Genomic DNA, 23,070 nt, shown 5'->3' on the forward strand with positions numbered 1-23,070 from the left:
TCTAATGTCATATTATACAATGAGTAATCTACATAATGGGCCTAACTAGATAATGGACCTAGATGATAGGCCCACTATCCCATATTAGAACCCACAACAGCAAACATAATAAACCCATCACTGAAAACCTAACCCCAATAAAGAAAGCCCAAAGTGGGTCGTAGAAAATATCTCTGGCCCCAATTCCTCTTTATAACGCCCTTAAACCTCTTTCTCTTACCCCCTCAGCCACAATCTGCACCTCTTGCTCACCACATCACATCGCTTACAAAACTGAAAAACCCCCGTTCTCGATCTGGTGGTACTTTTGAGCTTCCACGAACCCTATGGCGGAGGAAGAGGTTGTAGCGGCAGAGGTGAGCATGGATGCGCCTTCGGATCACAAGCGGAAGCTCGAGGACTTGGAACCCGAAGCCCCCGAACCCAACAAGCCGAGCACCGAGCACCTGGCCGATTTGAATGAAGACCCCGTTGATGATGCACCAGACGAGGAAGCTGATTTATCTGCCCCCTCAGAAGGGCCCGAGGTGAAGCGGGCCCGCCTCAATGAAGAGCCTGACGGCTCAGGTATGTTAAAAGGAATTGTATTCTTTTCAAGTTAGGTTTTTCCATGGCTTCATTGATGTATGTGTGCATGTGTATATACGCATATATATCTGTATGATATGCGTGTGGATTGATATACGTTGTGTTTATGGTATTCCCAAGTAGCTTTTCCCCTTTTATTTCTATCATATTTGAAGCTGGAAACATGTCCCCAGTCCAATGAAAGAAAATGGAAACGGAAGTTGATGCATGAATATTTTATTCTTTTTATATAATTAATAAGAATTTTATTATAAGCGCAAAAGGGCGGAATCCAATTACAACGAAATGTGTGCAAGAAAGTCCCTTGCCACTCATGCCTCTTTTACGAAACTCTGGGTTTTTTGCGTTTTTCTGAAACTAAAGTCGCTCGTCAAGCTAAATATAGAGTTCCTTCACTAAGAAAGGTCTCCCGTGGATGGACGCGTTCCACGAAAGATATGGAGCGGAAGTTTATTCTGCTTGTGCGCCGTGCAGTGATTGAAACCCCTTTATTTTGTTTAGTGAAGCTAATCTGTCTAAATGCAGTATACTTCCAGGTATAAACCTGCCTCCATGTTTTCAATTAATAATCTGTTTAGTTCATTTTTTATGTTACAGCTATTGAAAATGGGTACCAATGTAAGGAAGATAACAACGATGGACCTATCAGAGAGAACGATGAACAGCCTACAGTGGAGAGTTTGCAGTTGGAGGATGCTCAACCTCCCACAGAAGAAATTCCACAAACAGTGGTCGATGGCAATGAAGGACACTTGGTGGAAAATCCTGAGACAGGCAACTTCGAACAACCATCTGTCAAGGATTCTTTGACAGAAACTGCTCAGGAGCCATCTAAAGAGGGAGGTCAGCAACCTGAAAGTATGCAACTGTCTTCTGAGGTTTCTCAGCTAGAAGATGCTTCTCAAACCATGACGCGCAAAATGGAGGTGCCTAACAACAAGGTGGGTTGAATAAATACTTGCTTCTCTAAGATACCACTGTTAGCGTAGCTTAATTCCCTGAAGATGAGACTACCCTTACAGAGAATAGGTGGTGGGGAAAGAGAGAGGTGCCATTCATCGTCCTTTTTTGGAGACAATAACCACTCAAATAAAAAAATTACATCTTACCGTGTTTTCCCAAATCCAAATAAGCAAGCAACTATAGAAGGTTGAAAAGGAGGATTCTCATACCCAACTGCCCATGTGTTTTTGTTTGCCCATTTCTTGGAGCTTTGTTAAAATTCATCTTCGTATTTCAACTTTTATAAAGTCAAATTCTATAAATTCTGGTGCAGGTTGGAGTTCTTATTGGCAAGGCTGGGGATACTATACGTTACTTGCAGTACAATTCGGGAGCGAAAATCCAGATCACTAGGGATTCTGATGCTGATCCTTATTGCGCAACAAGGCCTGTGGAAATTATAGGAAGTTTAGATAATATAACCAAGGCTGAGAAGCTTATAAATGCCGTCATTGCAGAGGTTTAATGCTGACTGAGCTTAGCTTTATTTTCGGATGGCTACTCCTCATCACCATGTGCACTGCTTTCTGGTTGATGCTTATTCTGGAGATGTGAAACCGATTGCCTGATTTTCTCTTTGCTTTGATTTATTTTTCGACAGGCTGATGCGGGGGGTTCTCCTTCCCTTATAGCCAGGGGTCTTACAACAGCACAGGCTGCTGTAGCCTCTGAACAAATTGAGATACAAGTTCCAAATGAGAAGGTTACTAGTTTCTTTGGCTATTGATGACGAATATATATCCATGATTTGACCCATTATTTACATATTGAGCATTGTTGGTCCAGGTTGGTATAATAATTGGCAAAGGTGGAGAAACCATTAAAGGCCTGCAAACTAGAACAGGAGCACGCATCCAGGTAGTTGATATCGTATCCAATTCTTAAGAGTGATGACTATTTTGTTCTTTATTCTGTTATATCGTTTCATCATGTGTGCTGACTTTCTCACTTTTTCATTTAGTTGATACCTCAACACCTTCCAGAAGGAGATGAATCTAGAGAAAGGACTGTACGAGTGACTGGTGACAAGAAGCAAATTGAAATGGCTAGAGAGTTGATAAAGGAAGTTATGAATCAGGTTTGTTCTCTACCTATTGATTTTTCCTACGATGAAAAATGCAGCTGAATTCTGTTATGATATATATGTTTCCACTGTGATACTTTAACTAACTTCCTCTGAACGTATTAAATTATTCTTAGTTTCTTCTTTTTCCAAATGCACCTGGCATGTTACTATGTGAGAAATAATTAGGTTTTTTAATAAAATGGTAATTATAAGGTTCACAACTTTGCATCCACTGAGGAAGGAGTATGCTTGTAATTTCAATTGGTTTGTATTGCTATCTATCTATTGTAGACTACCCGCAAGGCTTTCTGGTGAAGTTGCTAGTTTTTTTTATTATTTTTTGACTGCCATATGTTAGATCTGCATGGTTGAAGTTATATGCTAGTTTAGATGTTAGCCACAGATGTATGGCTTAGATGGAAATTGTCTAGAGAATAATTGTATGCATTTCATTCAAGTTCTGTGGCAAATTATTTATATTATTTTGTTTAAGCTGTTGATGAGACCGGGTAGTATGGTGCATATCTTGTTATCGTTGGTGTTATTAGTATCTTCTTTAGTCCTTTTTTTATTGAGTGGGTTTCTATCGATTTCCCATGTTGCTTGTAAATTTCACGCTTTGAGTTAGTGCGGAACTGTTCTTTTCACTGGACTGGTTGAGAAGCATCTCGGTATCTTATCATCTGGCAAAGCAGCATATTCTGTTGTCGCGACATGATTATCTATCCAAACAATTAAATTTGTATGGATGACATTTTTCCATCTATTTAGGCTAGAATTGTTTGATAATCTTGCCATGAGAGTGAGAGATTGATCTCTTAATAGGTTCATAAGAGTGTGATATTGATGAATATGATGATCCATGCCAAGGTCATTTGAATGCTGTTTGGAAGACCATATATTCAATCCAAGATGTCGGTTGCCATGATTTATTTAATATGAAGGTGCCAATTTCGAATTGGTTGGCTTTAAAAATGCAGATTTGGCTATTGCCTTTTCCATGGGGTCAGCGTTGCTTTCTTGGTGTGGCAATAGACAACCACTCTTCATTCCCATCCACAAAAGAGAGGTATCAGGCATTAAATCTCGCGATTGCAGAATGTTAATAGTTGGTAAGATTGCTTTGAGACTTGAAAGTTAAAAAATATAATGTTTTAAGACTACATTATATTAACCTTAGCGCTCATTAGTGCCACCCATGGTCTGTGAATGAGAAGTGTTGGAAGAAAGTGTAATGTCTGGTGAAGCCATGATAATTAAATTTGTGGGAGATTACTTCAAAACTTGTGACCAATTCTATGTATGAAGAATATCGTACGTCATATGATATACATTAAGGAGTAGCATGAATCCTAAAGCATGGTTACTTGAGAAATAGGCAAGAACATTGCAGTCCGTTACGTGACCTAGTCTATGGCATGCTATGTAAACTATATGCCTAAGCTCTGATTCAATGTGAAGCGTGTATATGCATGTGTCCTCCAATTTTTATTTAGTCACTTGAATACGTTGGAGATCTGCATTTTTAAGCTTGGTATTTCAATGATGTATTAAATGAAATGCTTTTTCTTTCACGATTATCATCTGAATGATTTGGTATAATCTTTCAGTTCCATCATCTTACAGCAGTATCTTTTTTTCTATATTTTACTTATTTCCTGTAAATATTTATCAGGATAGAGATCTGTTGTATGCTTCTTGTGTACTGAGGTAACACCATTTTTTCATCACGATAAATTTATCTCATAATAAACATTCTTCAGGATATGATGTGGGAGAACCATAGAGTGGCAGAATGTATTTTTCCTTTTGTAGCAGAATAACTCTAGAAGCATGTAATAGAAAGTCTTTTGCATTTGCTACTATTCTACAATTTTATTGATTATCAAGTGAAAGCATCACCAGGCACTTAAAATTTCCAAAAGAGTCTAATTTGATATCCTTGTTGAATGCACTTGCATGTGGTTGGTTATGTTGGATATGATTTTCTTTTTAGTAAAGCCTACTTTCTTTTTTCTTATAAACTTATGTGGACAATCCCATACCAATATAACCGTGGCCATGGTATCATCCTCAGTCACTCTCCAGATGAAGGTAAATATATTTACACTTTCATTTTAGCATAACATCTATATGTTGGATAAATCGCTAGACTAGCATGCATAGGCGACGCTCCTGAATATGTCCTGTATACTTGGGCCTGTATATTTTATGCTCAATAAAATTTTGTTTCCCGATTAGAAGACAAGTGAAGAAAAAGACCAAAATGTTTAAAGAATTGGAAATTTGTGGGTCATTATCACCAGATATTATATTTAGAAGCATGCTGGTTTCTTTTTAGGAGCAAGCAAGTGGAGGTCATACATTGTATGAACTTTTGCATATTTTGAAGAGATGGAGCATGGTTTTGCTTTTTAGACATGGGACCAAAACCAGCTGTTTTTTACCTTGAACCATTGTCTCGTATTCATAGAGATGTATTGGTCTTGTAGAATGAATAAAGAAGTTTCATTGAGGAGTGAACATGTTGGAATGATCAATGTAATTGATAGATTTTATGTTTAGATTCTGATAGATCAAGTTGATAAATCCATTCCAGCAGGGAGGTTAACCTTTTTTTTTTTTTTCCTACATATTGTTATTCCAAAAGGAATAGTTCTTCCTTCACTTCGAGAAGGAATCCTTTTTCAAGTATGCTGTATTGATGGTTTATTTCAGCATTGCATTGTTTGTAACACTTAGAAAAATCTAAAATGTGAAGTATTTTCATAGTTTGTGTCTTGATTTCATTCAATTCTCGTCTACTATTCTCTTATGCTTGATTTGTTTCTATTCTTGTCAGCATTGTCATTGTGCTTATGGTGCACACTATGGTAAAGTTGATGTAGTAATTGCTATTTTTGTATCGCTATAACCTCATATATACCGCATCTCTTTTCACTTTGCTGTGATCTCAGTTTTTACTTTCTCCCCTGATTTTTTCCAAGTAAAATGGATCCCATAGATTTGTTCTTCTTGTAGTACCAATATGATGCCCCGGAGCCCCTCCAATGATTTGAACTGGAGATATGGTTACCAAGCTATAATAGCAACTTCTGTTACTATCCACCTTATTAATGTTCTTCATTTCATTGTACTTAACAAAAATTAGTGTTAGTTTAATTGTGAATGGAACTGCTTCTGTTTTCTAACTTAGTTCTTTATTGCATATGCTTGGAATAGCCTGCGAGACCTTCATATGGTGGATTTAACCAGCAGGCTTATCGACCCCGTGGATCTGCTGGTATGCCTCAGTGGGGTCCTAGTGCTGCAGCATATGATTACCAGCATCGAGGATCATATCCACCTCATAATTCACAGTATCCACCTCCAGCATACGGGAATTATCCTCAACAAATGATACCAAGAGGTGGCTATGGTGCTGGTTGGGAACAACGGCCTCCTAGTATGCATGGTCCACCTTCACATGCTGGTGGTTATGATTACTATGGCGGACAAGGAGGGCATTTCTCTGATGCTCCAGTATCTGCCCAACTTTCTACCCCCGTTCCTTCACATGCCTCTGGCCCTTCCACTGCAGCTTCAATGGGTCCAGTCTCATCCCATGCAAACTACAATTATGGACACCCACAGGGTTCCGATTATGGTCATTCAGCTCCTTTTTCTCAGGCAGCACCTCACCAGCATGGCTATGGGCATGGATACGATGATCCCAAATATGAAAATCATGGTCCGCAGCATCCTTACGGGGGACATGGAAGTTCTCAGCCAGTTTACCCACAGGCAGGCCCTCAACCAGGTTATGCTTCACAACAGTATGGGAAACCACAATCATATGGCATGCCATCACAGGGTCCTCCACAATCTTATGGCCCACCCAGGGCTACTCAACCTGGGGACATGCCTTATCAAGGCTCTGTTCCTGCCCAATCATATGGCCCAAATGCACCGCCTCAACAGCCCTATCCATATGGATCTGGTGCCCAGGTGCAGCAAACATATCCTCCGTATGGTTCTGCACCAGCTGCTGATGGGTATAGTCAGCCACCAGCTGCATCTGGCCACATTTATCCGCAGCAAGGAGTGCAGCCAGGTTATGGTCAATCTGGTTCACAGCAGGTACCAGGCTATGCACAAGTTGGTGCTGCTGGGGGTTATGGACCATATGCACCTTCTCAGCAAGGTTATCCTGAACAGGCAGCTGCTAACAATGTAGGCTATGGTTACCAAGGGCCTCAAGATCATGCTGCTTACAGTGGTGGTCCTGCGGCAGCCTATAGTGCACCACCAAGTGGGCAGCCGGGCTATGCCCAACCAGCATCAACTCAACCTAGTTATGATCAGTCTATCCCACAATCAGGCGGTTATGGAGCTGTACCAGCAAGCGCTTCGGCTGCTTATGGGAAAACATTGTCGCCTCAGCCTGGTTATGCTCAGTATGACTCGACCCAAGCGTATAGTGCATCTCGCTGAAGATTGACGTGGGGTGTCATTGAGTTTGGATGGCGATCTCCGAGTATTAGCTTTTTATCTAGGTCTCTGACTGTTGATGGAATTTCGGGCCCCGTTTATTCAGATGTAATCTTAATATTTATGTTTGAAATATGAACTAACAAAGAATCTTTAGGTTGGAATTAACGCAATTGTGCCAAGTGTTCTGTCAAGACTCAAAACTCGCAAGATCAAAGTATCTCTTCGGTTCATTTGAATTTTGATAATTATTAGAAAAAAAAAATCACATTTTTTGCCCCTTCAATCTTGAATCTACCATTTTCTACAATAAGACCAAACTGTTAATGTGTCTTGTTTAATTTTCAATTCCAAGCAATTTATTCTAGATAAAAGATAACTTTAGTATATGACCTTGATGTTACAAAAGATAACTGATAAAGGTAATTTTTCCTTCCTAATTATCAGCTCCTACGCCGCATTTTAATGGGCTTTCTTCGGACCCGTTTGGTTATACAGATGAGATAAGATGAAATGAGATATTTTAAATAGTAATGAATAAAATGTTGTTATAATATAATTTTATAATATTAATTTTGTATTGGAATTTGAAAAAGTAAAGTTATTTATTATATTTTATATGAGGAATTAAAAAAATTGTAATGATGAATTGAGATGAAATAAGATAAATTTTTTAATTTTGTGTAATCAATCCGGGTCTCATATCGGCAATGGATCATGTTGATCTCTAGGATGAGGAAGTTTCTGGAGTAAGCCATTCTGTGCGTGTTAATAGACCCTGCAACTACTCATTGAACACATTCTGAAACCAAGTTTTGGCGTGCAAATATGCAGGAGGCTTAAATCTAATCATAATGGTCCCTAGTCAAAATCCTCTCTTTTTGTCACTCTTTAACAGATATACCGCTCGGGTAAAGCACAGTGCTCACAATTTAAGCAGATGTACTGCACCAAACAACCTATAATGATAGTCAAATATGATATTTTGTAAACTGTTATAAGCGGATTTATATGACCATTCTTAGCCGTTATAATTGACTGCCCTTAACTGTCAATTAAGACTTAAGCTATAATTAAACTCTTTTGTACTCTTATATATATGGGTATCATTTACTTGTGTATGAAGAAATTTTACATTTAATAACTCTTTCTCTTACAATATTATTTCTCTTTTAATTTTATAACACGTTATCAGCACGAGGTTTTATTGATTCCGAAGATAATGGTTTTCTACTTCAAGTAAGTTTTTCAATATATTATTTACAATTCCCAATTAGAGTATTAAAGATTATATTCTTTATTATTACTTGATAAAATTTTACATTTATTCACATAGTTTACATCTTAGTTATATCTATGGTGAATTAAAATTTTCATAATTTACATTTCAGTTATATCTGTGATCAATTTTTATTCACATAGTTTATATACAAGTTCTATTTATTTGTTTATACTTGTTATGAATTATTGATGATAAAATTTATCTTGGAATAGAAATGAAGCATCCCTGAAGGATCGCCCTGAACCAACAATTTTATTGAATATCTCATAATAAAATATTTATTAATTCTGTGAGATAGTTTAAGGGAGTGATATGTGTACCAAAAGATCGGGATCCTCCCAAAAGCTCGTTATGATTAATACACCTAAAGTTGTATAATTGAAATTGTGTAGAGAAAAACTACAAAAGAATATCTGTTTAAAATGAATGCCTCAAATGTGCACCTGAAATAGCAATATCGAGTATGAAAGTTTACAAGATATTCTAAACTTATATCTTATCTTCTAGTAGCTGAGCAAAATAATAAGATTTTGTTAAAAAATCATTAGTCACATCCTACTAGTTTCACATTATTCCCTGAAGTGAATGATATTGGATTTATATAATTCTCAGAAGAGAATGGTGCATTTTTTTCAAAGAAACCAAGAGTTTGGACGTGATAATGAATATCTTTATAGTACTTCTATGATTTCGGACCAGAAACTCGTATTGCAAAAATTACCAACTTTCTCTTTGAGATGATATTATACAACTATTAAATCAAATATTATGATGCATCAAAAGTGATATGATTCAAAATATTTGTATGTTTTTCATGATTAACTTGATCATCCGAAATCAATTACGATAAGTCGAATAATTTTCATATGAATGTCTATAAAAGAACCAGAAGATTCTTTACTATAAAGTCTTCCCACCATGAGTGGAAAGAAAAATTTACTAGAAGTAAATAAAATGAAATAATTCGACGTTATCTTGATTATCATAGGTTAACTGGAAGTTCAGATGATAATTAATTTATGAATGCAATAAGATAAAAAGGTCTTATATTCTAGCTGCAAAAATCCTAGCGAGAATTGAAGTCCTCATAGGACAATTAACAAATTTAGCAGTCTAATGAACATAAGACATATCTAAAAGTGTGGGAGACCTATTGATACAAAAGATAAAGCATCCCAAAAGAGAAAAGTACAAAGAAAAGAAATTGGTGCTTCTGAAGAGGCCGTACCCACAAAACAAGCAATAAGATCCATCCAAACATTCTGTACAAAATTCTCTCATAATAAAACTCCTGAAGAGTATAATCCTCCTGAAGAAGTTTTTCATGAAATGTCTTCCCTTAAAGAATGACAGGTACCTAAAAATAACAAGATCTCGATACATTTCATGAGTATTGGAGAAATTCTGAATAGAAATAAAATCGTTGTCGATAATATATTTTCATATAAGATGGCACTTGACATTACCAAAAGTAATGAAGAAAGTGAGGCAAGAAACATCATAGAATACCAACGTAAAAATATTGGCCAAAATAGAAAGAAACAATTCCTGTAGAATTGATATTACTAGTAAAATGTGATACATATGGACTTGTAGTCCAAACACCTAAAATGTGATGCTTGTTGAATATCAGTAGGTATTTATATAAATGAAATGAAAATGTGATATATAAATCACGAGTCGGTTTCTCGTAGAAATAATATTGATATGCTTTTAAAGTTGATGAAATTATATTGAGGTTTTTATTAACTTGATAGTTACCAAGAATTTTGGTATGCATGATTAACTGCATATTTATACGGATCACTAGATATGAAATGCATGAAGCATATAGTTCTGAAGTACTTATTCTATCAAATTTCAAAAATCCTTATATGATCTAAAACAATCTAAATGCATGTGGAACAAGATATTTTCTATATATTTTCAGTATCTAAATTAGCTTTTATTGCAGTTTATATAGATGATTTAAATGTCATTAAGACTCTAGAAGAGCTCATGAAAACTGCACATATTTGAAATATAAATCAGAAACCCTTTTGGCTTCAAGGGGGAGATGAATGAAATTATTAGTTCAGAAATATTATCTCTTAAATGCAATTAGTATTTCAGATTCATATTACGGTTTTGTAAGAAATGTGCATTATCAAATGAGAAATAAAATGGAGCACACAAAACATCTACCAGAAGATAGAAATACAATATAAATATTTGTGAAATATTATTTTATTATCTCGAAATAAAATTACAGAAATTTGAGGCTTTTCGCCTCATTCTTTAAACGATCTTACTCTTCAAAATTTGCACAGCATCCCTATCTAAAGGAATAGGCAATCGAAAAGAAAAGTCAATCAAAGATTTTAAATTCTTATTCTCTTACTTTATTGCTCTTATCTTCATGTTGGACTTTAGCAGAAGTCGCGGAAGGATAGAAATTTTCTCGTTGAGTTTGTCAACCTCACAACTTTTGGATTGTAGTCGTTGAGAAAATACGACAATGATTGATGAGTATCGGGTATCGAGACTCACAAGCTCATAGATAGAATCATCATCTGACTTATTAGTCAGATCATTTTTATATTGCATTATAGCACCTACAGTAGAAGCAGAAATAACTAGTGAACGAGGTGTAGAATACCCCATATATTGTCACAAGAAGATTGGTGGGTCATTGCAGAGTAAGAATGCAGAGAGAGATTGCAAAATAAGAATGCAGACTAATTATAGAAAAGTGAAGAAAATGGAATGCGAATGAAAATGAGCTGAATATTTCTTTTATAGAAAAAATTATGAAAGTAAGACAAAATTACATATATTGATAGAAGATACGGTAAATACATATATCCTATAGTTATTTACTAGGATGTGAAATTAAAAGCAGCTTACCCCTACTCTCTTAGAAGTTGGACTTTTTCATATATCCGCGATGAGATTAAATGCAGCTTGTCCTTATTCTCTAAATATTTTGACTTCTCTAAATATATGTTGCTGTTGATCCTGAAGATGACGGGCATACTGTTTTAGCGCCTTATTCTTTTCCTTCAGTTTCTTGTTCTTACGAATTTTCACAGAGAGCTCCTAATGTAATTAAGATATTTGATTATTGAGTTAGTTGACCTCATTCACTTTAGCTAATAACCTCTGAGACATGGTCGTAATAGAGGCAGAATATTAAGCACTAAGAAATCTTGATTCTGAAACGACATCAGAATAACTCATTCCAAAAAAATGAATCTCTGCTCCTATCATAAGAACAACATCCTCAGGTGAGTAAAAGGAGGGACAAAGCATCTCTATTAGTTCACAGCGTCTCTCGTGAAGCATCTCTCTATATTAGATAATGATACTAGCAACCAGCAGGTGTTTGATAAAAGTCTCCAGAGACTTGTCTCGTGTATATCATATATATGATTGTCTCAAAAATGAATCAATTACAATTTCACTACAGTGTACAGGTATTTATAGACTAAAAACAGTCAGATGTTACAATGAGAGTTAGCCACGTCTTTATTCCATTGGAGATGAATTTCATTCTTGAATAAGTACGGAGGCAAAGCAGTGTGAGTACAAAGGCAGGGACAGAGGCAGAGCACTATGCAGCGGATGGCAGGTCCTTTCTTGTGTGCGTATTGGTGGTGCTTGAGCAATGGTTTTTTGTCTTAACATCCCCCCGTGATTCAAGCGGCACGTGAGTGAGAGTGAGGCTTGATCGTAGCTGTGAAAACCGAGCTGAAAACAATGGTTTAGTAAAGATGTCAGCAAGTTGATCTTTACTTGAAATGAATGAGACTTGGAGTGTTTTTGCAGCCACCCTTTCACGGACAAAGTGAAAGTCTAGTTCAACATGCTTAGTACGAGCATGTAGCACAGGATTTACAGAGAGATAAGTAGCCCCTAGATTGTCACACCACAGAGTGGGTGCTTCAACCAAAAAAATTCCAAGTTCTTGTAATAAAGATTGAAGCCATAAGACTTCACAAGTAGCATTAGCCACAACCTTATACTCAGCTTCAGTGGAAGACCGAGCTATAATGGGCTGTTTCTTAGCCCCCCACGAGATCAAGTGAGACCCAAAATAGATACAAAACCCCCCAGTAGACTTCCGGTCATCAGGGCACCCAGCCCAATCAACATCAGAGAAGGCACACAGTTTAATTGGTGAATCTATGCAGAAGTATAGGCCCAGATATTTAGTGGAGTTGAGATATCGAAGAATGCGTTTGACAGCTTGCCAATGGGGCAGCTGTGGATAATGCATGAATTGACACACTTTATTAACGGCAAAGGCAATATCTGGCCGAGTGAAGGTCAGATATTGCAAGCTTCCTACAATGCTTCTATACATGTGAGGATCTTCAAAGGCAGGACCATCCAAGTTAGTTAATTTTTCAGAGGCCGAAATTGGTGTTGACACATATTTGGATTGGTGCATATTTGTTTTAAAGAGAAGATCAGACACATATTTATTTTGAGAAAGAAAAATACCAGAATCAGTGTTCAATACTTCAATACCCAGAAAATAATGTAGGGATCCAAGGTCTTTTACAGGAAAATGACTATGCAAAGCATCAATAAACTGAGTTATTAAAGCTGGATTTGAACCCGTAACAATGATATCATCAACGTATATCAGCACATAAACACAATCTGAGTTATTTCTAAAAATAAATAAAGAGCTATCAGACTTAGATCCAATGAAACCGAAATGAAGTAGTCGATCTGTGAGCTTGGAAAACCAAGCCCGAGAGGCTTGTTTCAAGCCATAGATCGATTTCTTCAACTTACAAACATGGTGAGGTAGATCCGGATTGACAAACCCAGGAGGTTGCTACATGTATACATCATCTTCAAGGTCTCCATGTAAGAATGCGTTCTGTATGTCCTGTTGGTGTAGATGCCATTTGTGAGTAACTGCAAGAGAAATAATGAGGCGAATGGTGACCGGTTTGACAACCGGGCTAAAGGTTTCACCATAATCCAATTCGGGCTGTTGGTGAAATCCCTTGGCCACAAGGCGAGCCTTGCGGCGTTCAAGGGTGCCATCAGCCCGTCTCTTGGATTTGAGAACCCATTTGGAGCCTAAAATATTGAAATAAGGGGAAAATGGGACAAGATCCCATGTCCGGTTTTGGAGAAGAGCAGCAAACTCATCATTCATTGCTGCTCTCCATTCCAGAAACCGAGAAGCCTCAGTAAAGTTTGAAGGTTCTTCTGGTATGGCAATAGAGGACGTGGTAAGGGAGAGTGTAGGTTTGAGTGGCCACGGGATGGTGCCGTAGGTTCGGATGAGGGGGCGAGTAGAGTGAGTCTTGTATCTTGTGAGCATAGGATGATGAGGTAGAGAATCACCGATTGATGAGGAGGAAGGAAGGGAGGCATTGATTGATGAAGAGGCCGACGGGTTAGGGTTTGAAGGTTGGGAAGAGGATGATGCTGGCGGCTGCGTATTAGGGTTGGAAGTATGAGAGGGCAGAGGGTTAGATGGTATGCGATGGGCCAGGTCAGATCGAGGGATAGGAGAGCAAGGGAGGTGAGTGTTGGTATTGGGTTGTCCGCTGGAGATAGGCTGAAGGCTCATGGGTGAGTTAGGTGAATCGGATGGCTGACTTGGAGTTGGGCTGGGCTGTTGGGCAGGTGGGCAGGACACGGGCAGAGTGTGCGGCAGTTTTAAAACTGTGGGTTGGGTCTGATCGGTGGGTTGGGATATTTTGTGAGGGGAGTCCGAATTAGCTTGAGAAAGAAAAGGATAGTGGGTTTCATCAAAGATAACATCTCAGGATATATACGTGCGACCCGTAGGCAAATGAAGACACCGATATCCTTTATGATCGGGGCTATAGCCCATGAAGACACAAAGTTGTGAACGGAAGTCTATTTTATGACGATTGAATGGTCGAAGGTTGGGCCAACAAGCGACGCCAAAAACACGTAAAGATTTATAATTCGGAATTTTTTGAAATAGAGTTTCGAAAGGTGATTTGTTACTAAGAATTTGTGTGGGCATACGGTTTATTAAATACACAGAGGTCTGAAAAGCTTCAGACCAGTATTTATGTGGAACCGAGGCATAGGCAAGTAATGAGAGCCCAGTTTCTACTATATGTCTGTGGCGCCTTTCAACCGTGCCATTTTGGGCATGTGAGTAAGGGCACGTAAGACGATGAGAAATTCCATATGAGGTGAGAATTTGAGTAAGAGACCGAAATTCACCACCCCAATCGGATTGTACTGCTATGATATTAGTGGAAAAGGTATTGGAAACATAGCGTAAAAAGGCAATAAAGATATTGGAAACATTCGACTTTGCTTGAAGAGGAAATAACCAAATAAATTTAGAAAAGTCATCAACAATTGAAAAATAAAAACGACAACCATCTGAGGAGAGCATAGGTGCAGGTCCCCAGACGTCTAAAAAAAGAAGTTCAAAAGGTTTATGAGACCTTGAAGGAGATGATAGATGTGGTAAAGCATGAGCTTTAGCCTGTGAGCATGCTGAACAGATGGATACAGGTGTCTTATTTGCTACGGGAAGTTGAAAACGCCGAAGAGTGAAATCTGTGATTCGGGAAGATGGATGACCAAGACGGGCATGCCAGTGTTGAGTGGAAGTACGTTCGCCAAGGAAAGCACATGGAGTTGATGAAGGATCTGTGTTGGGCATAGGAAGGACATAGAGCCCATTCTTAACTGGTCCTTGAAGTAGCACCTCCTTGGTTTGTAAATCCTTCACAAAGAAACAAGTGGAGTGAAACTCAAAATATACAGAATTATCAACACAGAATTGACGAACAGAAAGCAAATTTTTAGTAATAGAAGGAACATGCAAGAGTTGAGTAAGAAGATATTTGCCAGAAGAAGTGGTGAAGTGTGCCGAGCCAGTGTGTTGAATGGGAAGGGTCGTGCCATCTCCAATGCTAACTTGTTCAGGGCCCTGATAAGGCATAGAGTCTAAATTGAGGTTAGCAAAATTTGAAGTGAAATGATTCGTAGCAGCTGTGTCGGGAAACCAATGATTGGATGATGATTCGGAAGATGGTAGAGAGGTGAAATTAGCTGTAAGAGAGGAAGGAGGTGGGGCTTGGTAAGACTGATTGAGACGATGATAGCATGTGACAGCAGTATGCCCATTTTGTGACATATTTGACATACGGGTTTTATAGAGTCTGGACGGGGAAAAAGGCCGGGTTGATTAGACTGGGCCGAATGAGGCCCACGGCCTCGTCCACGTCTTCCTCCACGGGAAAAGGAGTTACGGCCTCGTTGTGGATTACCAGAGGCTTGGAAGGTGGCATTTGCAGAGATGGGATGAAGGGAGAGTAGGGATTGGTTCTGATGAACTAGCCGAGCTTCATGATTTAGAAGATAACCAAAAATTTGGTGGGCAGTGAGAGGTTCGGGCTGAGTGGTGATTGAGGAGATAACTGATTCATACTCAGTCCCTAATCCGGCCAGAAGGTAAACGATAAATTGGGCTTGAGAGAGAGGTTCACCAGCAGCACTAAGAGAAGCCGAGAGGGATTGAGCTTTGTGATAATAATCAATGATTGATTCAGCACCCTTCTTCAAGGTAGCTAGTGAAAAATGGGTTTGAAGAATATGAGCTGATGATTGGGCAGCATAAATATTCTCAAGTGCCGACCATATTTCATGAGAAGTTCGGCACTGAAGAACCTGGGAAAGGACCATCGGAGAGAGGGAGCTAGTGAGTGCCGAGACGATTAGCTGGTCTTGTAGTACCCAGTGTCGGTACTCAGGATTCACAGCACCATTAATGGTTACGGGAGGAGGGGGGAAGGTCCCATCAACATAGGTTTCAAGTTGATGTCCTACTAAAAGAGATACTATCTGAGCTTTCCAAAGGAGATAATTATCACCGGAAAGTTTGATAGTGATGGAGTGATTAGCTGCCGTGACAATGGCAGTGTTGGGAGAGTTGATATTGGAGACACTTGAGTTTGGAGTGTCTGTGTTGAGTTCTGGAGACGCCATAGAGGGCGGTCAAGAACTAAAAAAAAAAAAGAAAAATAAAGAAAAGAAGAACACAGGAGGGGTGAAGGCGTTGGCCTTTAATCGGCTCTAGATACCATATTAGATAATGATACTAGCAACCAGCAGGTGTTTGATAAAAGTCTCCAGAGACTTGTCTCGTGTATATCATATATATGATTGTCTCAAAAATGAATCAATTGCAATTTTACTACAGTGTACAGGTATTTATAGACTAAAAACAGCCAGATGTTACAATGAGAGTTAGCCACGTCTTTATTCCATTGGAGATGAATTTCATCTTGAATAAGTACGGAGGCAAAGCAGTGTGAGTACAAAGGCAGGGACAGAGGCAGAGCACTATGCAGCGGATGGCAGGTCCTTTCTTGTGTGCGTATTGGTGGTGCTTGAGCAATGGTTTTTTGTCTTAACACTCTACAAGAGACAAAAGATGTAGCATCATAGCCCTACAGTGCCTGACCCTGCGACGCCTAACAGTTACAGAAGAGTTCTACGGTACTTGTCTAGTCTAAAAAAGGTGGCTACCGTTTTTGTTGAATATGAAGGTTGGCGGCTTAACTTTGATAACTTATCCACTAACTATGTTATTTACAAGAACTCCAGAAGAGCACAACTCTAGAAGAGTAGTGAATTTAATGTTAAAACGATTTTGAATTAATATGGCAAATTTGTTTACCAAAACATTACTAACTGCACCATTTAAAGAGTTGGTACACAATATTGAGATGCATCAACGCAAAGACCTTTCACTATAAAGTCTTGAAGAAACTTTTATATGGACAAAACTCATCCCCTGAGTACTCCAATGTTTATTCGATCACTTGATGTGTAGAAAGATCCATTTTGTCCTTGTGAACAAGATGAAAAAATTCTTGATCCTGAAATACCTTATATAAGTGCAATTGGAGCCCTAATATATCTTGCAAATTGCACTCGGTCTGATATTGTATTTTCAGTTAATTTACTTGCATGATATAGTTCTGCACCAACTCAAAGACATTGAAATGGTATTAAACATGTCATTCTTTACCTCCGAGATACGATTGATATGAGATTATTTTATCAACATGGATCAAGTCCACAATTAGTCAGATATGCGGATGCAGGTTATTTTTCAAATCCACACAGAGAAATCATTACAATTCGTGAGGAGAAATATGAAATTAATGTCAAGCAGATACGGTCAAATGATAATTTGGTAGATTTATTTACTAAAGTATTATCAACTGCAACATTTAAGAAGATTGTGCAGAACATTGGAATGTGGAGACTTAAAGACCTATTATCATGCATTTTTCAAGAGGAGTAATGTCTTGAAAACTTGTGCTGATTATACTCGTTTTCCTTCGCTAAGGTTTTATCCCACTGGATTTTCCTTTGTAAGGTTTTAATGAGGCAATCTTAAAACACTTGGTGATACATATAAATGTTGTACTCTTTTTCCTTGGCCATTGATTTTTTTTCCACTGGGTTTTTCCTTGGCAAGGTTTTAACGAGAAATATTCTTTAAGTATGGTCATCCAAAGGGGGAGTGTTATAAATGGATTTGTATGACCATCTTTAGCCATCAATTATAACCGCAGTTTAGCCATCAATTAAAACCGGCCTTATCTGTCATAATTGACCATCCTTAGCCGTTAATTATGACTGCCCTTAGCTGTCATAATTGACTGCCCTTAGCTGTCAATTAAGACTTAAGTTATAACTAAATTCCTTTATACTCCTATATATATAGGTATCATTCACTTGTATATGAAGAAGTTTTGTATTGAATAATAACTCTTTCTCTTACAATATCATTTCTCTCCTAATTTTATAACATAAACCAAATTATTAGACAGGGCAAGTCGATTCGAGTGCTCGATTGAGGATTCGACTCAATTCTAACTAAGTAACCAAGTTCGGCCATCCATTATAATTAGCCAAGCTTGTTGAGGATACTCCAGAATCCTCTCCTGATCTTCAGCAATCCTCTCCATGATAGAGGTGATGTGTTATTTAGTTCCATTTGTATTTTATTCATTGTATGATATATTTACATTTGTATTTTGTTTCCATGTATAGCTATACGTGTACTCCTCTATAAATACAATATTTCTCCACCTCTCAAAGTGTGGTGGTTTGCAAAACCTTCTCATGGTATCAGACGGTTTAGTGGATTAACATCCAAATTTTTTTTCTTCTTCCTGGTCTGTTTCTTTTCTCTTCCTCCATGGCTGCCGAGCCTCTCTCTTTCAACACTATGGTTCACATGGTGACCATTAAGCTCTTAGCCACCAATTACTTGCTTTGGAAGAGTCAACTTATCCCTCTCCTTGACTACCAAAATTATCTTGGCTTTGTCGATGGCTCTCTGCCGAAACCTGCTGCCACCCTTGAAGATTCTTCAACCGTGAACCCGAAATTTTTGGAATGGAAGGCCAAAGACCAGCGCATCCTGAGCCTTATTCTTTCTTCTCTCTCTGAAGAAGCCATGGCTACCATAGTTGGTCTCCCCACCTCCCATGATGTTTGGCTCGCTCTTGAACGTGCCTTCAGTCACTGCTCTAAAACCCGTGAGATGTGACTTAAAGATGAGTTGCAACTAATGAAGAAAGGCTCTCAGTCTGTTGCTGATTTTTCCCGTGATTTCAAATCACTTTGTGATCAGTTGCTGGCTATTGGTCGTCCTGTGGATGAAGTTGATACATCACACTTGTTTCTTCGTGGTCTTGGCAGAGACTTTGCTAGTTTTTCCTCCACGCAGCTGGCATTCTCATCGCTGCCTCCCTTTCATGATTTGGTCCCTTTGGCCGAAAGTTATGACTTATTTAAAAAATCTTTAGAGTCTAACTCCCTCTCTTCTGCAGCTTTTATAGTCACCCGATCCTCATCTAGACGTGGAAACCACACCCGAAATCGTCGCTCACGTGGTGGCTCTCATGGGCACTCTTCTTCTGGCCATAACAGTAGCAACTCTAATGGTTAGGTTGCAACCGACGTCCCTACACTCCCAGATGCCAATTTTGTAAAACTAAAGGCCATACCGCTGATAAGTGCAGGAATCGCTATGAACGTTCGGACCCTTCAAAACAACTTGCTGAGGCTTTTCAAAGTTCTTGTTCTTTGTCCAATGGTCCCTGCTCTGATTGGTACCTTGACACTGGCGCCTCCACTCACATGACACCAGTTTCGACATCCCTGGACTCCTCTAAGCAGTATGTTGGTAAGGACAGTGTTGTTGTGCACAATGAGGCCTCTTTACCCATCACCCGCGTTGGTACCTCTTACTCATTTCCTGACTTGCCTTTGCTTGATGCTTTAGTTGTTCCCCACCTTACAAAAATTCTTTTATCCATTAGTAAGTTAACCTCTGATTTCCCTTTTCAAGTTACCTTTACTAATTCTTCCTTTGTTGTTCAGAATCGCAACACAAGAAATGTGGTGGCAACCGGAAAACGTGATGGCAATCTCTATGTATTGGAGCGCGGCAATGCTGCTTTTATTTCTGTCCTCAATAAATCTGCTCTTAAGGCGTCGTATGATTTATGGCATGCACGCCCCGGGCATGTTAACCCTTCTATTATTTCTTTATTGAATAAAAAAGGACAGCTTTCACTTACCTCTATATTGCCTAATCCATCTCTTTGTTCTACGTGTCAACTTGCCAAGAGTCACAAGCTCCCTTTTTCCACAAATGATACTCGATCTAATGCTATTTTGGGCCTTATTCACTATGACATCTGGGGCCCTGCTCCGGTTAAATCGACAATGGTTTTTCATATTATGTTATTTTTATTAATGATCATTCTCGGTTTACTTGGCTTTATCTTATGAAGTTGAAGTCTAATTTCTATGAAATTTTTCTTCAATTTCAAAAATTTGTGGAAAATCAACTCTTGCAAAATTAAAATTTTTCTGAGTGACGGTGGTGCTAAATTTCGTAGTCTACGTTTTCAGTCTCATCTTCGCTCTACCGGGATCCATCACCAAATGTCTTGCCCTTATACACCTTCCCAAAATGGTCGTGCCGAACGTAAGCACTGTCACGTGACTGAGATGGGTCTTGCTCTTTTATTCCATTCACGTGTTCCCACCTCTTATTGGGTTGACGCTTTCAGTATTGCGACCTATATCATTAACCGGTTGCCTACACCGCTTCTTGGAAGTATTTCTTCATTTGAACTTTTGTATGGTAAGGCTCCTCATTACAAAAATTTTCATCCATTTGGTTGTCGAGTTTTTCCTTGTTTACGTGACTATGCTTCTCACAAATTTTCCCCCCGTAGTATTTCTTGCATTTTCTTAGAGTATAGTCCTTCTTACAAAGGTTTCCCTTGCTTAGATCCAACCACCACGAAAATTTATGTTACTCACCATGCCCGTTTTGATGAAACTCATTTTCCCCTTATTCCCAACTCTCCTGTCCGACCCCTAACTGCCTTAGATTATTCCTCCTTCAGTGAGCCCAGCCTAGCTCCAACCTCATCTACGCTGACTACCTCACTGCCATACCACACTCTGTCTGACCCTGTTGCTCAGCCTGGCCCCACTCATTGTCGTTTTTGTGCTGATTCTTTTGTTGAGCCTATGCAGGTTTCTCAGGATGACCTCACTTCTGGCCGTGAGTCTCCAGCCCCTTAGGATCTTGTTGTTCTACCTGATCAGCCTCCAAGCCAGCGCCTGAAGCCCCTGCTGATCCCGCACCAGTGGCCCCTCTTTCCTCCCATCCGATGGTCACCCGTGCCAAAGCAGGTTTCTTCCGGCCACACCATCCTGCCTATCTTAGTCAGCATATTTCTGGCCTTCTTCATGCCTTGCTCTCCTCCTCAGAACCTCGTAGTTTCAAATCTGCTGCAAAGAATCCTACTTGGCTTGCCGCCATAGATGATGAGATCAAAGCTCTCCATGCCAATTGCACTTGGGACCTGGTGCCACGTCCCCCCAACACGAATATTGTGGGCTCCCAAATATCTCTCTAATGGCTCCATTGATCGTCTCAAGGCTCGTCTTGTAGCAAAGGGTTATACTCAGCTCCCTGGCCTTGACTATACTGATACCTTTAGTCCAGTGGTCAAGGCGTCCACCATTCGTGTTGTTCTCTCTCTTGCTGTCACTCGTTGTTGGCCTCTCCGCCAACTTGATGTCAAAAATGCATTTCTTAATGGTATTTTGCAAGAATTTGTCTATATGGTGTAGCCCCCTGGCTATGTTGACCCTCGCTTCCCTGGTCATGTCTGCAAGATCAAGAAAGCTCTCTACGGTTTAAAACAGGCTCCTCGTGCCTGGTTTCAGTGCTTCACCTCTTTTTTACTGAAGCTTGGATTTTCTTGTAGCCGTGCTAACACTTCTCTGTTTGTTCTTCATCGCCAGCAGCATCTCATTTATCTTCTCTTATATGTTGATGATATTATTGTCACTGGCAGTGATTCCTCTCTTCTTGGTGCCTTTATTTGCCAACTTCATGCCGAGTTTGCCACCTAGGACTTAGGCCCTCTCAGCTATTTTTTGGGTCTTGAGGTCACCTCTACTTCCGACAGTCTCTTTCTCAGTCAAACCAAGTATGCCCGTGACATTCTTGTTCGGGCTCAACTCTTGGATTGCAAACCTATCACCACTCCCATGGTTGTTGGACAGCGCCTCTCCTCTAATGGTCCTCCCTTTTATGATGTTACTCTTTATCGCTCTCTTGTTGGTGCTTTGCAATATCTAACTATCACTAGGCTTGATCTCGCTTACTCTGTCAACTCTGTCAGTCAGTTTTTGCATGCTCCTACCGAGGATCATTTTTAGGCTGTCAAACACATTCTTCGATATGTCAAGGGCACTCTCCACTTTGGTCTCACATTTTCAGCCTCTGCTTCTGCCACTATTACTGCCTATTCTGATGTTGATTGGGCTGGTTGCCCAGATACTCGCCGCTCCACGTCAGGTTATTCCATCTATCTTAGTGCCAACCTTGTCTCTTGGAGTGCGAAGAAACAGCCCACTGTCTCTCGGTCCAGCTATGAATCTAAGTACCGTGCCCTTGCCGCCACTGCTGATGAGGTTCTTTGGTTGCTACATCTCCTTCATGATCTGCGTATCACTATTCCTGCTCCACCACTTCTACTTTGTGATAACAAAAGTGCTCTCTTCCTCAGCTCCAATCCCGTCTCTCACAAGCGCTCGAAGCACATTGCTTTGGATTATCATTTCATTCGTGAACTTGTGGTTGCCGACTCTATTCGCACTCGGCATATTCCATCTTCCTTACATATAGCTGACGTTTTCACCAAAAGTGTCTCTCAGTCACTTTTTATTTTCTTTCGTTTCAAGCTTCCCGTCTGCTCTAATCTCATGCTTAGCTTGCGGGGGGGTGTTGAGGATACTTCAGAATCCTCTCCTGATCTTCAGCAATCCTCTCCATGATAGAGGCGATGCGTTATTTACTTCCATTTGTATTTTATTCACTGTATGATATATTTCCATTTGTATTTTGTTTCCATGTATAGCTGTACGTGTACTCCTCTATAAATACAATATTTCTCCACCTCTCAAAGTGTGGTGGTTTGCAAAACCTTCTCAAAGCTGAGCTTGGTAAAATTTTAAAAAATATATATATTTATATATCTTATTCAGATACTAGCTCTTAAACAGTACAGTAGAGTCGAGTTCGAGCACCCATGCTTAAATT

The 23,070-nt window shown here is 39.3% G+C and overlaps 1 protein-coding gene across 2 annotated transcripts; it reads left to right on the plus strand.

Moving 5' to 3' along the window:
- Positions 1-204: 204 nt before the first annotated feature.
- Positions 205-7,320, plus strand: LOC122302356 (far upstream element-binding protein 2-like). 2 transcript variants are annotated; one of them, XM_043113568.1, is made up of 7 exons: positions 205-567; positions 1,186-1,529; positions 1,865-2,050; positions 2,192-2,293; positions 2,377-2,451; positions 2,552-2,668; positions 5,879-7,320. In XM_043113568.1, exons 1-7 carry the CDS (start codon positions 327-329, stop codon positions 7,127-7,129), a joined length of 2,316 nt encoding a protein of 771 aa, XP_042969502.1. In that variant the 5' UTR covers positions 205-326; the 3' UTR covers positions 7,130-7,320. The 2 variants fall into 2 exon arrangements, with proteins under 2 accessions (XP_042969502.1, XP_042969503.1); XM_043113569.1 differs by having other exon boundaries at positions 2,377-2,448.
- Positions 7,321-23,070: the final 15,750 nt, after the last annotated feature.

This window comes from Carya illinoinensis, chromosome 3 (genome assembly GCF_018687715.1).
Source record: "Carya illinoinensis cultivar Pawnee chromosome 3, C.illinoinensisPawnee_v1, whole genome shotgun sequence".
Taxonomy (NCBI): domain Eukaryota; kingdom Viridiplantae; phylum Streptophyta; class Magnoliopsida; order Fagales; family Juglandaceae; genus Carya; species Carya illinoinensis.

What these genes read in the sequence shown, in the direction of transcription:
- LOC122302356 (XM_043113568.1), top strand. Translation starts at nt 327, where the DNA reads ATGGCGGAGGAAGAGGTTGTAGCGGCAGAGGTGAGCATGGATGCGCCT. An exon ending in TGGAGGTGCCTAACAACAAG is followed by an intron (nt 1,530 to 1,864) that starts GTGGGTTGAATA and finishes ATTCTGGTGCAG; the next exon opens with GTTGGAGTTCTTATTGGCAA. An exon ending in CAGGAGCACGCATCCAGGTA is followed by an intron (nt 2,452 to 2,551) that starts GTTGATATCGTA and finishes TTTTTCATTTAG; the next exon opens with TTGATACCTCAACACCTTCC.